The 17015-nt window shown below is 47.2% G+C and overlaps 1 protein-coding gene across 1 annotated transcript; it reads left to right on the top strand.

Annotated features, from left to right (window-relative positions):
- Positions 1–727: 727 nt before the first annotated feature.
- On the top strand, positions 728–9371 carry LOC129378388 (collagen alpha-1(III) chain-like). The gene is made up of 10 exons (XM_055058746.1): positions 728–1041; positions 1841–2172; positions 4212–4341; positions 5102–5618; positions 5806–5979; positions 7459–7580; positions 7756–8148; positions 8283–8786; positions 8832–9113; positions 9158–9371. Exons 1-10 carry the CDS (start codon positions 728–730, stop codon positions 9369–9371), a joined length of 2982 nt encoding a protein of 993 aa, XP_054914721.1.
- Positions 9372–17015: the final 7644 nt, after the last annotated feature.

The raw sequence follows: 17015 nt of genomic DNA, 5'->3' as shown, positions 1-17015 counted from the left end.
ACCAGAACCGACCAGAACCGCTCAGAACCGCTCAGAACCGACCAGAACCGGGCCAGCAGGAGCAGACTGTTTCCATGGGAACAGAGAGACACCATCATCAGGGAGAAGGCGGCGCCAGGGGGCGCTACAGCCCCCCAGAAAATATTTGATTTGTTTTTTTATCTGATTTAACATTCCTTACTTGAAGTTGCTGCAACATTTTCATCAAAAGACACAAAATAGAAACAAATTATTATATTTTTAGTTAAAAAAAAACCCATCTTGTTAGAGGATTTGAACTTAGTATTATCTACAGTATTATCACTTCCGGCTCCGCCCCCTTCCACACGTGGACTAATCCTCCTCCAATCATTGCAGGGTATTGTCAGCAACTGACCAATCAGCTGTCAGAAAATGTCCGTCCATCATCTGGATGAAATTAGTCAAATCAAGAGAAGTAGCGGTTAATTAGGCAATAAAATAAACTCAAGTTAATTAAAAAACAAAACTAATAGGACAGTATGACCCTTTGCACGTGACGTCACCTCCTGTCAGAATCCGTCATGTCGCTTGTATTTAGCGGATTTCACAGGAAAACGTCGTCAAGGTTCTGCAAACAAAAGGCTCAGAATGACGTCAGCTGATCGACACCGAGAGATGAACGTCCATATACTTTATAAATACTTTATAAATAGTTTATAAATACTTTATAAATACTTTATAAATACTTTATAAATAAGGATTAGACATGGAATATGGCACTATGGAGGAGCGAGAGTCCATCCACCAGAACCGTGGAATATCATCACTGTATGGAGAAAAGATCCATCATTTCATCCTCAGGAAAATGTTTGGCTCCCTGCAGGAAACAAAGATCTGGAGACGCGTTCTGGGAGAATCTACTCTGCTGGATCAGAACCGGACCGCAGCAGATTCTCCTGGTTCTGCATGGCGAGCCCAGCATGGACAGAGCGTCCAGAACCGGGGTCCCTCCGATCCAAACGGACTCCTGACAGGAGCAGCGAAGCGTGAAGCTGCAAACAGGAAGAACCGGCGCCGCTGGTACCGGGCCAGAACCCTGACGGCTGCCTGGCAGGAGCCCAGCGCTGCCAACAAACAGCCTGGAGACTGACGCGGAACCGGCCCAGAGCCCGGAGCAGATGGCGCCGCTGGTTCTGGTTCCAACATGTTCCTGTCACCACAGACCCCGCCCCCTTCGCCCAGCCTGGCCTCTGATTGGCTGCTGATCCACACAGCATCGTTTTGAAATGTGGAAACTAGCCGGAGCTTCTGGCCCGGTTCTGATGTCTGACCCAGAACCTCTGACTGATGATGATGAAGATGATGATGATGATGATGATGATGATGATGATGATGATGATGATGATGATGATGATGATGATGATGATGATGATGAAGAGTCAGATCGAGCTGCTGGTCCCAGGAAACTTGAACCGGATCAGAACTGAACAGAACCGGGAAGTAAAGAGAATCCGTCCTCACTTTCTGCCCGGGTCATGTGACCTGGAGCGAACCTGGTTACCAACAAGTCCTATTAAAATAAAGGAGACATGCTAGCGTTAGCCTAGAGCTAACTCTGGTGGATCAGGTCAGAACCTCTAGTCAGCAGAATCGGGTCCTGCAGGTCCTGGAACATCCTGACAAGTTCTGATGGTCGGCAAGTTTCACTCCCTTCAGAGAGGCATCCTAGTCCTCCAGGTCCTCCTAGTCCTCCAGGTCCTCTAGTCCTCCTAGTCCTCCAGGTCCTCCTAGTCCTCCAGGTCCTCCTAGTCCTCCAGGTCCTACTAGTCCTCCAGGTCCTCTAGTCCTCCTAGTCCTCCAGGTCCTCCTAGTCCTCCAGGTCCTCTAGTCCTCCTAGTCCTCCAGGTCCTCCAGGTCCTCCTAGTCCTCCTAGTCCTCCAGGTCCTCCTAGTCCTCCTAGTCCTCCAGGTCCTCCTAGTCCTCCTAGTCCTCCTAGTCCTCCAGGTCCTCCTAGTCCTCCTAGTCCTCCAGGTCCTCCAGGTCCTCCAGGTCCTCCTAGTCCTCCAGGTCCTCCTAGTCCTCCAGGTCCTCCTAGTCCTCCTAGTCCTCCAGGTCCTCCTAGTCCTCCAGGTCCTCCTAGTCCTCCAGGTCCTCCTAGTCCTCCGTGTCCTCCTAGTCCTCCAGGTCCTCCTAGTCCTCCAGGTCCTCCAGGTCCTCCTAGTCCTCCAGGTCCTCCAGGTCCTCCAGGTCCTCCTAGTCCTCCAGGTTCTTACTTTTACTGAATTACAGATTTTTATGAATGTTTATTTGGGTGTAAAATGTTTACAGTTTGAAACTTGAGAATTGAAATAAAATGATTGACTTTCAGTTTCTGCACAAGTTTTCTTTAGTGCTTATGCTATTATTTCTGTATTGATCATATTTAATGTGTTAGCATGTTAGCATGTTAGCATGACGTTCAGATCCCGTCAGATCGTCAGTTCCCAAAACCGCCGGAAAAACTTTCAGAGTTTATTTTCTAACTTTCTATTTTAGATGTTTGTGTTTATTTATTTTGGTTTTATGGAGTTTTATTTTTATTCCAGCTGAAAGATGAGAATCCTGGGTCGGTTCTGGTTCTGGTGTCGGTTCCAAAGCTGCTGCATGAAACAAAGCTCTGCACAGTAGTTCCACACTTGTCCAAAACTACTGGAGCAGGACGGAGGTTCTGATACTGAGCCTACGATGGTTCTGCTACAGAACCGCAATCAGAAGGTCCAGAACCAGAACCGGTCCTGCTTTTCCGGGCCGGTCCAGATAACATCTGCTTCATTATGAGGAGAACCCGGGCCTCAGAACCACCGCCGGCCCGGTTCCCCTGCTGCTAAATGTACATACATTAGATAAAGTTGTTCATTTGAATATGTTAATGAGGCGGAGTTATTAAAACTCACTAAAAAAATGAGCAATAAACTGATAACCAGTTCATTCTATAAAATCCTAAACATTCAAATAATTTTTCAATCTGAAACTTTTTGATGTGAAGAATAAATGTGATATTTTAGATGAACTGATTATTTTAATAACCTTCGGGCTGCAGCTTTACAATCACAAGCCTTTAATAATATTAATAACAATTAATTAACAATAATTATAACAATAATTACTGTCATCTGAGGCTGAACTGCAGAACTGGACCGGATATTGGAGCTTGGAGCGATATGGACCTCAGCATGAGGCGGGTCGGTTCTGGTCCGGATTAGACCTGAAACTCGACCCAGAATCCCAGAGAACCGAGCCAGAACACAGGAGGGGGTCCGGTCCGGTTGGGTTCAGTGTTTCAGGAACTGAAACACTGAACCTGGTCCTGGAACCAGAACCCGTCCTCTTTGGGTCGATCGATACCGCAGAACCAGTGGTAGGTTGTTGGATCCAAAAGGTTCGGAACATTCCCAACCGGGTCAGAACCGTCATCTGAGCTGAAGGTTCTGGAGGAAAATCTGGGACATGGACCAGAACAGAAACTGGGTCGGGAAAATCCAAGGCTTTCTGAGCCCCGGTTCTGTTCGGATGGTTCACCGCAGGAGGTCCAAACTGCTGAGCAGGAAACTTTGACTAGACCGAGAGCCGAGTGTCAGGAGAACGTTCTCCGCGGGAGCCGAGTGTCAGGAGAACGTTCTCCGCGGAGGGAGAGAAACACGTTCAGCCAACAGACAGGAGACGGAGGCTCCGCCTCCGGTCGCCGCGGCAACGTGACGTCACGGTGTCCCGGCCGCGGGGGGGTCAGGAAGTTCAAGCAGACAAACTCTAATCCTCCAATTTCCTCCTTTAATCATCTCTGGCTGCTGCAGACCCGGTCCAAATCAGAACCAGAACCAGAACTCGGCCCGGACACAGAGACACTGTTAACCCTACAGAACCAGAACCGGGTCACAACAGGGTCAGAATTTATTCTGACTGGAAATGAAACTAAATTCATCTGACTGACCGAGTCCCCGAACCCGACCAGAACCCTCAGGACAAAAATATGAGCGAATATGAAATATGATTCATGAGTCATTTTAGAGAACCAGAACCAGGACCGGAACCAGAAGGCTGTGCACGAAGATGGATCAGAACCACAGAAATATGCAGAATTATCTTATTTGGTTCAGAAGTTCTGATGGGCTGGGAAAAAGGTTCTGTTGGACGGGTCCATCAGAACCGCCCGTCAGAGAAAATTCACAAAATATCAGCAACTTTTCAACTCCTTTAAACGTCTTCCTCTAAAGGTTCTGTTTGGGATCTGGTTCCGTCTGTCAAGCAGAACCAGAACCCCAATGAAGACAACAAGACTCTGATCGGTTCTGATCTTCCAGCCGTTCACCGCAGCGCTGCCGGGGGTTCGGCTGTTCCTAACCGGTCCCGGTCCAAACGGGCCGGCAGCGGCTCGGCATGTTCAGGAATAAAATCCAATCATCAGAAATTCAAATGGATTTTTTAATGTTGATATATTTGAAAAACAAACAGATCTTTTTCCAATATTTGAAGTTTTTTGCAGTTTTCAGATTAATTTATTTCAGATAATTAAAAAAAATTAAAAGAAAATCCAGAACTTTCCAACATCTTCCGGTCCGGTTCGGTCCGTTTATAGGAATTAAAAGTTCATTTATTATCGTCATTTTTCTGCTCTGCTGTAAAAATGCAACGAAAAAATTCATAATTTTCTCGTTTCTGACTAAATTGTGTTTTTATATTTTTAAATCTGTCGGAATAAAATCTGTAATTTATGTCTCTTATTTTAATAACGAAATATTTTCAGGGTAAATAAATTGAACCAAAAATGAAACTAAAATGTAAATTTGAAGTTGCAGCAAATGAAACAGCAGCAGAAACTGACTGCGCTTCATTGGACCCGCAGCGGTTCCGATCATTTTTCCTTTCTGCTCCAAATGAAAGTTAAATTCAGTCCGAACCGCCGCGGCATCAAATCAGGATTAAAACATTTTATTTAAATAAAAACAAATAAATTATGTCTAAAATAATAAAATGTGCAGCAGAAACATCGACATCATTGATCAGTCCAAGCGGCTTCGGGTTCCGGTCCTAAACTTGGATGGAATTCGGTTCAGTTCCTGAGGAAATAAAACCATTTTTCTTGCTGCTTTCCCCGAACCTGCAGCTCTGCAGCGGAATCAGCCGCGGAACCGGCCGCGGTCCGTCCGGAGCTCCGAGGCCCGGTCCAGTACCGAGCTGCCCAGTACTGGACCCGGCTACTGGACCGGGCAGCGAGCGGCGCTTTCAACTTCCAGCTCATTTGGACCGACGGAACACAAAGAGCCATTGTGGCCCCGCAGCCCCCAGAACCGCCCCCTGCCAGCACCCTCAGCGACGGGGGGGTCAAAGGTCGCCTGGCTCCACTGACCGCCAAACGCTGCCCACTGTGTCCCGGCGTGGCGGCCCGATGCTCGGCCCGAACCGAACCGGGCCAGGGAGGCGGCCGTCCGCTAATTAGTAGCCGCGGGGAGCGCACTCAGAACCGGACACTTCCTGGCGATGACGCCGAGCCGCGGAGCGCAGCCGGCGGGACGGGAACGGGACTGAAGCGGGACCAAAACCGAACTAGGATCGGACCGCAGCCGGACCGGAACTGGGCCAGAACGGGACCCGATTCGGACCAGTCCCAAAGAGGTGGGAAAGTAAAGCGAGAGTTAAAATGAAGCGGCAGAGAGGATGAGGAGGAGAGCTGCGCAGGAGGAAGGAGGAACCAGAACCAAGCCAAAAAGTTGGTCCAACTCACCATCCACCAGGTTCGGGCGGAGATGTCGTAGCACAGCTGCCATTTAATGGATCCCTCGGAGCTTTTGGCTGCCATGCCGCCGTCAGAGAGCCTCATTTGCTGTGGTTCGGTTCGGCTCGGCTCGACTCGGCTCTGCGCGCACCAGGACCCCACGGAGGAACCGCTCGTTCTGGCATGACGGCCAACATGTAGTCCGCTCCGAACCGGGAGGAATCATGGGTAAAAAAAACCGACCAATCTGGTGTGGAGCCCATGGCAAGGTGAGCAGGCAGGAACACACACACACACACACACACACACACACACACACACACACACACACACACACACACACACCACACACTCACACACACATACACACACACTCACACACACACACACACACACACACACTCACACACACACACACACACTCACACACACACACACACTCACACACACACACACACTCACACACACACACACACTCCGTTGAGCGCCTCGGGTCGCTTCTTCTTCCTCCGCCTTAATTAGAGCTTCAGCATCATCATCGTCAGCAGAACCACGTGACTCCAAACTTCTTGTTCTTCGTCATGTAAACACCTGCTGACCGAACCGGAGTCCAGGTTCTACTGACCGAGCGGAACCAGAAGCAGTCGGAAGACCGAAGGCTTTATGAACCTTTCTCATCCGTTCATTGATCCGTTCATCAGGCGGTTCCTGTGTTTTTGAACGTTCTTCTGTTTGTTTCTTTATTTTTCGGTTTTCATCAAAACATAAAAACTTTCAGGATTTAATTTAAATTCTGAATTATGAGGAAACAGCGGCATCGGAACCAGAACTTGGACCGGATCTTCATTGCAAGCTGATTCGGAACATCTAATGTTCTGGCTGGTAGAACAACTGATCCGGTTCCGACTGGTTCGGCAGAACGGTTCGGTTCATTCGGTTCTGGGATCATTGTATTTCTCTCCTTATTTTTCATCTATGGGAGGAACCGAACCAAACCGAACAGAACCTTCCTGGAAATGTCCGGATTAATTTGTGAAGATCAAGTTCCGACCCGCAGGAGTTTCTGGACCTGGTATTATTTCATGCGGGTTCGGGTTGAGGCTGTGGCTCCAGCCCGGGTTCTGGTTCTGGTTCTGGTTCGGTTCTGTGCCAGGTGAAGGTGTGCTGCGGGTGGGTCGGGTTGCTGCTCAGAGGGGAATACCTGAACCGAGCCACAGTTCTCTCTTTGTGGCGGAGGAATGTGATGGAGCCGCAGATAGCGAGGTCCGGCCGGTTCGGTAAGGCGAACCGGGCCGGGAGGGAGAGGGTCAGGCCGGGGACAGCGGCTCACTCTGCACCAGCAGAACCGGGTTCTGGACGCAGGAAGACAATTATTATCCATTATTCGCTTCTGGAAAATATGCCAAATTATATAATGATTAATAATCTGCTGATGATTCATTAATATTCTCGTTTAAATGGCAACGTTATGTTGTTAACATGTTTATTACTGTTCATTCATTCATTTGCAAATCTTCCATATTTCTGATCGTTTCTGGGTTCGAACTTGAATTTATTCATAGAAAACATAGAAAACCTGCATAGATGTTCTGCTGGCTGCAGAACAACATCCCCGGTTCCACGGCCCGGTTCCACGGCCCGGTTCCGCCATTTCTGAATGATCTGGTTGCTATGGTTACCACAGAACAGCTCCGGCTGCTGGCCCTCGCAGTCTGCGATGTCTGATGACGTCACTTCCCCTCCTCCAGCCTCTCGCCCTGAACATAGAGCAACACCAGAAGACGCTGGACGTCTGTCCACCGAGCGACGTCACTTCCTGTGCAGCATCTGACTGGAGCACAACCAATCAGAGACGGCCAGGGGTCAGCAGGTCATCGGAATTCAGCAAAATATCAATTATCCGGTGGATCCAGTCCCAGTGATCCAGTCCCAGTGGATCCAAACCCAGTGGATCCAGTCCCAGTGATCCAGTCCCAGTGGATCCAAACCCAGTGGATCCAGTCCCAGTGATCCAGTCCCAGTGGATCCAAACCCGGTGGATCCAGTCCCAGTGGATCCAAACCCAGTGGATCCAGTCCCAGTGGATCCAAACCCGGTGGATCCAAACCCAGTGGATCCAGTCCCAGTGGATCCAAACCCGGTGGATCCAAACCCAGTGGATCCAGTCCCAGTGGATCCAAACCCGGTGGATCCAGTCCCAGTGATCCAGTCCCAGTGGATCCAAACCCGGTGGATCCAGTCCCAGTGGATCCAAACCCAGTGGATCCAGTCCCAGTGGATCCAAACCCAGTGGATCCAGTCCCAGTGGATCCAAACCCAGTGGATCCAGTCCCAGTGGATCCAAACCCGGTGGATCCAGTCCCAGTGATCCAGTCCCAGTGGATCCAAACCCAGTGGATCCAGTCCCAGTGGATCCAAACCCAGTGGATCCAGTCCCAGTGATCCAGTCCCAGTGGATCAAAACCCGGTGGATCCAGTCCCAGTGGATCCAAACCCAGTGGATCCAGTCCCAGTGGATCCAAACCCAGTGGATCCAGTCCCAGTGATCCAGTCCCAGTGGATCCAAACCCAGTGGATCCAGTCCCAGTGGATCCAAACCCAGTGGATCCAGTCCCAGTGGATCCAAACCCGGTGGATCCAAACCCAGTGGATCCAGTCCCAGTGGATCCAAACCCGGTGGATCCAAACCCAGTGGATCCAGTCCCAGTGGATCCAAACCCGGTGGATCCAGTCCCAGTGATCCAGTCCCAGTGGATCCAAACCCAGTGGATCCAGTCCCAGTGGATCCAAACCCGGTGGATCCAGTCCCAGTGGATCCAAACCCAGTGGATCCAGTCCCAGTGGATCCAAACCCAGTGGATCCAGTCCCAGTGGATCCAAACCCGGTGGATCCAGTCCCAGTGATCCAGTCCCAGTGGATCCAAACCCAGTGGATCCATCCCAGTGGATTCCAAACCCAGTGGATCCTCCAGGTGATCCAGTCCCAGTGGATCAAAACCCGGTGGATCCAGTCCCAGTGGATCCAAACCCAGTGGATCCAGTCCCAGTGGATCCAAACCCAGTGGATCCAGTCCCAGTGATCCAGTCCCAGTGGATCCAAACCCGGTGGATCCAGTCCCAGTGGATCCAAACCCAGTGGATCCAGTCCCAGTGGATCCAAACCCAGTGGATCCAGTCCCAGTGGATCCAAACCCGGTGGATCCAAACCCAGTGGATCCAGTCCCAGTGGATCCAAACCCGGTGGATCCAGACCCAGTGGATCCAGTCCCAGTGGATCCAAACCCAGTGGATCCAGTCCCAGTGATCCAGTCCCAGTGGATCCAAACCCAGTGGATCCAGTCCCAGTGATCCAGTCCCAGTGGATCCAAACCCAGTGGATCCAGTCCCAGTGGATCCAAACCCGGTGGATCCAGTCCCAGTGATCCAGTCCCAGTGGATCCAACCCAGTGGATCCAGTCCCAGTGGATCCAAACCCAGTGGATCCAGTCCCAGTGGATCCAAACCCGGTGGATCCAAACCCAGTGGATCCAGTCCCAGTGGATCCAAACCCAGTGGATCCAGTCCCAGTGGATCCAAACCCAGTGGATCCAGTCCCAGTGGATCCAAACCCGGTGGATCCAGTCCCAGTGATCCAGTGGATCCAGTGATCTGCTGCTGTTAGAACATGAAGCCTGACTGAAGGGGACAAAGGTCAACAGGTTCCGGTCCGTCCGGTCAGAGCGTCTCTGACATCCAAATGGACGCAGACACGACCAGACGACCCGCCTCCAACATCCGGTCCTCCGGATCAGAACGTTCTGCGTGAAGCTCAGCAGTAAATGATGTTCATGAGGAATAAATGGTCTTGATATTAGCAACATTATAAACAAAACATTTGATATTTTTATTGAATTTATTGGAAATGTGCCAGCAGAAGGAACTGAAGAAACTTTAACACTATTGTAGAATTAACTTCAGATTAAAATCAAACCAGCAGGTCTAGTCAAAGTTTACAGATCTGTGGCGGATCCAGGCTGAAATGAAGAAATGATGATTTTATGATAAACAATAATCAGGCAGATGAGCAGCAACTGAAAGACAAACAGAAAATCAAACCCCGAATATTAATGATGTCATCAGATGTTGATGATGTCATAGGCTAAATATTGTCATGTGAAATCCAACAACTTTCTGCTGCTAATAAAAAAAAAATCAACTTTTACTGAAAGTAAAATTTGAATGAAATGATTTTATTTGAACATTTTAAATCAAAAATCATAAAATCTGATTTTCCATAAATGTGGATTAAGAAACCGGAAGGTTCTGATCCGGTTCGGAAGACAGGACGGGACTGACCCAGCGGGGCAACAGAACCGGCCCAGAATGAGACGATGGGAGGAATTATAATCCCAAGTCCTATTATTATTATTATTATTATTATTATTATTATTATTATCATCAAGACGATATGAAAAAAGAAATAACGGAAAATCCATAAAGTCACGGACTGAAGAACCGGAACCAGTTCAGGTTTCTAACAGAAGCTCTGCTGAGGTCAGAGGTCATGATGCTGTAGAAAGTGATTTCTGGTTGTGCGTCCGATCGGAACCAGAACCGCTGGGTTTTTGGATTTTTTTAATTTTTTTATATTTTGATGGTTTTGCTGTCATTTGGTTCCAGTTGTGACCCGGTTGTGTCTGAATCGGAACCGGCTCTCAGAACCGAACCAACAGATTGATGAGTCTCCGCGCCGCCGCGACCTTCAGCCTATTTTTGCGCCGCGTCCTCTGCGCGTCTGAACGCATCAGAACAAACTCATCAATCTGCCGCCATGTTGGCGCCGAGGCAGCGGCTGGCAGCTCGGCCCGGCCCGGTCCGGTCCAAACGCCCTGAAGACGCGGAGCGGCCGCCAAGTGGCGCCGGGCGGTTCGGCTGACGGCCCGTCCAGAATCATCAGGCGGACAGGCGCTGAGCGGCGGCCAGACTCGTCACAGTCTGACAGCCAGAACCCGCCCTGGTTCTGGCCCGAGGCCGGTTCCGACAGCAGCTGCTGTCTGAGTCCAAGCAGAACCGGGTCAGAGCTGCTCCGAAAGTCTAATAAAACCAGAACCAGATTAAAAGAACTTGGGTTCCATCTATAAGCAGACTACAGAACCGGACCGAACCGGACCCACGGCTCGGGAAAAAAAGTTGGACCCAAACACAGAAACTGAATAGCTATTAACTATCAGAGGAAACCGGATCCAAACAGAACCGGGACCCCAGTTTACAGAACTTCCATGAAACGGTGAGCTGGTTCTGGAGAACCTGGTTCTGGAGAGCTACAGAACTTTTATTCTGAAAGGTTTCGCCAGCTTCACCAGGTGAGCAGACTGGACCACGACTTCAGGTACCTATGGCCGTCTGCTGAGGTTCTGCTGAGGTTCTGCTGAGGTTCTGGGAAATCCATTAGAACCTCAGGTGTTTTATAAGGAGCAGAGTCAGTGGGCGGCCCGGTTCTGTAGAACCTCCTATGAACCCACAGCCAGACGGGTCAAACCCAATCAGAACCGGGTTGTACTGACAGGCAGAGGTTCTGATGGGATCGGGTGTCTCAGGCTGAAGGTTCGGTTGGGTTTCCTGCTCAGGATGAAGAAAAGCCGCTTTGTTCCCCTGGAGGCGCCGCCGCTTTCATCTGGGCCGGACCGAGGCTCCGGATCCGTCCGGACATCAATGCGGCGGGGAAGCTTTGATATCTGAGCTGCCGGTTCTGACTCAGTGGGCCAGACGGAACCACTGAGGGGAGCTGACGCCATCTAGAGGCTGGAAGGTGGAGCTGCTGGACTCTGCGTCTCCTTTTCCTCTAGAAAGTTCTGGGACTCCCAGCAGAACCGGGTCCAGAACTTTAGACGTTTTGAACTCACATGAGAAGAACCACGAACATTCATGGAGATCCGCAGCAAGTCCTGAAGCAGAACCAGAACCTGGGAGGAGAACCCATCTGGGTCTGAAGCGCAACGAGACCTTCAACAAGATGCGGTTGTCCTGGAGACGACAGGACAGCGGACGTCCTCACAGAGTGGACGGGTCAGAGGTTACCGAGATGTTTACAGCCTAGGAAGGAACCAGCAGAACCAGCAGAACCAGCAGAACCAGGAGCCTCCGCCTCCCAGCTGAGCGCATCCTCAGATCCTCTGCATGCTGATTCGCCCTGCAGCTGTTTTTAGCTCCCCGACTCGCCTGTCTGCTGCGGTCATCACGGCTGACCGCGGGCCGCCGTCGGGACGCCGTCGGGCCGCCACCGGCCGCCACCGGGCCGCCGTCGGGCCGCCCCGGTAGCTCCGCCCCTCTGGCCTCTCGGCTGCTTAGCATAATTAATGTGATGGAGGGACGCGGTCGGCTGGAGCCGCTGCCACCAGGAATCACGTCCTGCCCGGCGCCACGGAGACGCAGCGGCCGGTCCAAACGAGCCACTCCAGAACCCATCGGAACCGAGCAGCTCCTTCATTCAACTGGACCCGACTCCAGCAGAGCCATCCCAACACAACACCAGAACCGATCAGGACCAAGCAGCAGAGCAGAACCAACCTGGCCTCCTGCTGCTCCACCTTCATCACCTGGAGGCGGAGCCAGCAGGTTTTTAACTGAAGCTCTGTTGAGGTCAGAGGTTATAAGTCTGTCTGTACATTTTCTCACTTGTCCATAAAATGATAACTGACTGTGTGTCAGATAAACACCTGCAGCCTCCAGCAGGAGCAGAGCTAGTAGTGAAGTAGTGAAGTAGTGAAGTAGTGTACTTCACTACTTTACTTCAGTATATTTTGGAGTACTTCATATTTTCCTTGAGTATGAAAATTTTTGATAACTTTCACTTTTACTTCACTATATTTCTGAACTTAATTGCAAACTTTTACTTCGATACATTTTCAATGTGTGGTTTAGTTACTGGTTACTGTGGCGAGATAGGACCTAATTAAAGAGTTGACACACCACACACACACACACACACACACACCACACAATCTCTAACTTATGTTTGTTGCAGCTTGGACTGCCGCAGTTCATTCGTTTTTCTCGCTTCAGTTCAAATTAATCCTTTTCTGTCATTTTCAAACATTTTCTTGCTTTATTTTCAATTGTCTTGTTTCCAGATTGTGACGGTCTGGGAGAGTTGTGCGATGTGGTGACGTCATCAGGACGTACTGAGTGTTGGATGTTAAATGGATTATTGTATTTTTGGATTACAAGTTTATTTATTTTTTTCTCTTATTAATTATTTTGTATACTTTAAGAATTCATTCGAGTTGGGAGTAATTAGTTTTGTTTTTCTTGATTGCACTTTCTGTGGGTGGAGCCTGTGGCTTACTGTGGGTGGAGCCTGTGGCTTACTGTGGGTGGAGCCTGTGGCTTACTGTGGGTGGAGCCTGTGGCATTCTGTGGGTGGAGCCTGTGGCTTTCTGTGGGTGGAGCCTGTGGCTTACTGTGGGTAGAGCCTGTGGCATTCTGTGGGTGGAGCCTGTGGCTTTCTGTGGGTGGAGCCTGTGGCTTTCTGTGGGTGGAGCCTGTGGCTTACTGTGGGTAGAGCCTGTGGCATTCTGTGGGTGGAGCCTGTGGCTTTCTGTGGGTGGAGCCTGTGGCTTTCTGCCATGGATCCAAGGTCTTTTGTCCATACTTGGCGTCTTTGTTCACTGAATTGATAATAAAATTCACTGAAGTGATCTCCGGCCTTGGGAAGTCTTTTTTTTTTTGTGGGTTGATCAAGTCATAAGAGAATCCCGTCAAGAAAGCAAGAGAGAGAGAGAGAAACATGTTTTGACCTCAACCTATTGATTGACTGCAACAAACTCAGGCCTGCTTACCTGTTGTTCATCACCACCAATAGATGCACCTGTTTCGCTTCTCCCATTAAACACCAAGTTAACTAAAATCTCTCCCTCTTCAGATGTCAATAAGCTGCATTTCCCTCCCAATTCTTTTTCTTTTGCATAATGACCAGTTGTTGCACCTATAGTGTGAAGTAGAGGAATCCTAACAGGTTTTTTCATGTTTGCTGCATTTCCTGTACTGACTATTTATTTTTCTCATTTTCAGCACTGACCTTACTGAAAGGGAAAACTTCAGGCTTATAGAAACTTTGTATTTTCTGTCCTGGGAGGGTTTACTAAGAAGCTGGTTCAGTAAAGCAGGTCAAGTTAATCTAAGCAGGTTAAGTTAATCTAAAGCAGGTTAAGTTAACTTAAAGCAGGGTAAGTTAACCTAAAGCAGGTTAAGTTAATCTAAAGCAGGTTAAGTTAACTTAAAGCAGGGTAAGTTAACCTAAAGCAGGTTAAGTTAATCTAAAGCAGGTTAAGTTAACTTAAAGCAGGGTAAGTTAACCTAAAGCAGGTTAAGTTAACCTAAAGCAGGTTAAGTTAACCTTGTAGGTAAAGCACCTAATGTTCTTAACTAAATGATGCTGCAGGTTTATCTATTAGCAGGTTTCATTTTGCCTGCACTTGGTTGTGTTCATTATTTTAAGTGTATTTAACAAGTTTACCAAAATATAAAAATGTCATTCAAACTGCATTTACCTTGTTTTACTTTTTACTTGTACTTTTCATTACATCACTGAGTTCATCCATTGTTACAGTAATTTCCAGACTTAAGTACAAGACATTTCAGATACTTTAATACTTTAAGTCAAGTAACATTTCAATCAGTGACTTTTACTTTTACTAAAGTCACATTTTGGAGCGGTACCTATACTTTTACTGGACTCTGAGATTTCAGGACTTTATTCAACACTTTATGAAACACACAGGCACTTCACTGATGGCTTGTTTGCAAAAAATAATTCAACGTTGAATTATGATCACAAAGGTTGAATTTATGGTTAAAGCTGATGACTGATGGTGGATGAACCATCAAACTTCCATCCAATGAACTGTTTTTATTGAGTCAATGTTGTGTTATGATGGATTTCTGCCAACATATGAACCCGTGTTGTAAAGCTGCTGGCCTGCAGCTTTTCCCTCATTCATCCTGATCAGTTTTTTTGGAAAAACTGATAACTAATTCTGAACAAAGTGTTTGGCGTCCCCCTCTGCCTCCCCTCCTCTCAGCACTTCTGTAATAAGTTTAGCAATATTCATTTTATTTGAAATGTGTTTATTAAAAAAAACTGCATCGTTTTGTGTCTATCCTGGTCATTTTGGAGCAAAGCAGATATTTGTAATAATTGATGTCATGTCTCTTTTTGTATTTTTCATGTTATCCACCATTCTATTCCTAACTATGAAATCCTGCCAGATTTTGTGGGATTTGAGTTTTGAAAAGTGCGGTGGGCCGATTGCTCGGTCCGGCAGAGCGAGCGTTGGACCGGGGCGTTTGGGTCTGCAGTGGCCTGTAAATACTTTTAAATCAAAACATGTTTTATTATGACGCGCCTCTATTCCAGAACAGCTGATCCAGATGATTGCATGAGCTTCTGTTTTCACCACTGACTAAATCCAGTAAGTAGATTTGAAGTATTAATTATATAGAAACAAAGTATACTAAAAGCAAAGTATACTAAAGTTAATTTTAACTTTAAACACACTTACATATAATTGTACCAAAACACACTTTTCAGAAATATATTAAAGTATATATTTTGTATTTATATTTTGTTTTAAGTGAACAAAATATGTATTTGCTCAAGTGCATATTTAAAAGATATTTTAAATATCTTTAAAATATATATTTTATATATATAAAAGATATCTTTGATATATTTTTTATAGAATTTTTTAAAATTCAATTAACAGTTACTTTAAGCTATTCATTTCAGTATGTTTTAAATTACATCTTTGTGTCGACTAATAAAGTTCACCTTTTATAGGTGGCAATAATTTTTCACTATTTTTGTTAAAATGGCAAAAACAGTCGTTTGACAAAATAAATAATGTCTTCAGAACTCAGAATATCAAACATTGACAGTTGAATGACAGCAGTGCTACAACAAAAACAATATTTGTCCTGAACAATAAATGCAGCAGGGATCTTCAGCTGGAGACGTCCTAGTCCAAGTTAGACGACAACAGCAGCGCTAACCGGCCGCTAAGGGCTCAGAGCTATGCAATAAAAATACAATAATGAAACGATTTCTACTGTGTATTCTGCACAACAAAAACAGAAAAAATGTTTACGACAAAAAGCAGCAGAAGTTTTCACTTCAATCCGCTTCTTTCATAACATTCGGATGTTTCTATATGTCCACAATAATTACAACCTTATGTTTACTGATTATTTTAGAAGTACCATTTCATTCTGTATGACCAAATCTTATTCTTGATATAGCTTCTTTTTTTTAATGATATTATTTTTTCTAAATTCCTCAACTTTCTTCTGGATTCTATAATCTGCAGCATCACCTCCATTTCTCCTTCATTCACATTTTTGCTGTATTTCAGCTCACATTCACAGCTAATGCACCGTTTTAAGGAGTTCCCACATCCAGAGGTGAATATGACTCTAACTCTGGACCCAACCGGCGGCGTGGTTTTAATGACCTTTAACCTGGAGAAGAGGTAAGCAGAGGCAGCTGTGAAGGGAGCAGGTGAGACTGATGAGGAGACAATGAACAGCTGGGATGAGGAGAAACACTGAGACTTGAACTGACGCAAAAAGAACTAAACTTTCAGGATATAAGAACAAAACAACAATTAGAGCAATTCATTAAAATAAGTCGGATTAGTTATTTCATTTCAAATCATGTAACAAAGCAAATTAAAACTTTAAAATGTTTAATTCCAAAATTAAAGATTTTATGTTTTATAGGAAATAAAATAATTGAGATTACTGAGCTAAATTATGTCTACTGCCTGAAATGAACATTTTTCCTTCTGTAATATTTCATTAGAGCTGATATTATCAGATTATTACTGATGTTCAGCTGCAGACATTTTAGAATGTTTTCATTCCAATGATGTCATTTCCTGTAATAAACCAGGTTTATGGCCCAGCTAGCTGACCTGCTCTCCATGATTGAGTGTTTGCGCTGACCCGGTTCTGTTGGCTGACCCGGTTCTGTTGACTGACCCGGTTCTGTTGACACCATCAACACGTCCCGAAGGATGGAGTGACCCATTTACTCCGGTCTCCTTGGCAACCAAGAAGATGGAGGAGCGTCAGCAGGAAGTCACCTTCACGTTCTCCTGATGTTCTGGTTCCGGTCGGAGCCCGAGTCAGGAGTCTGCCGGACCCGCCCAGAAGAGGCGGCTCGTCGTCATGGCTGCAGGCGGAGGACAGCTGAATCTGGACGGAGGTCAGGCGGCGCGTTGCTGCAGCTTCAGGAGCCCGGATGGAGACGCAGCATCTTAGAGCAGGC

This window comes from Poeciliopsis prolifica, unplaced genomic scaffold, assembly GCF_027474105.1.
Source record: "Poeciliopsis prolifica strain line A6 unplaced genomic scaffold, Auburn_PproV2 SCAFFOLD002, whole genome shotgun sequence".
In the NCBI taxonomy this organism is placed as follows: Eukaryota; Metazoa; Chordata; class Actinopteri; order Cyprinodontiformes; family Poeciliidae; genus Poeciliopsis; species Poeciliopsis prolifica.
The sequence above is the reverse complement of the archived record's forward strand: the minus strand, read 5'-3'. Positions and strand labels throughout refer to the sequence as shown.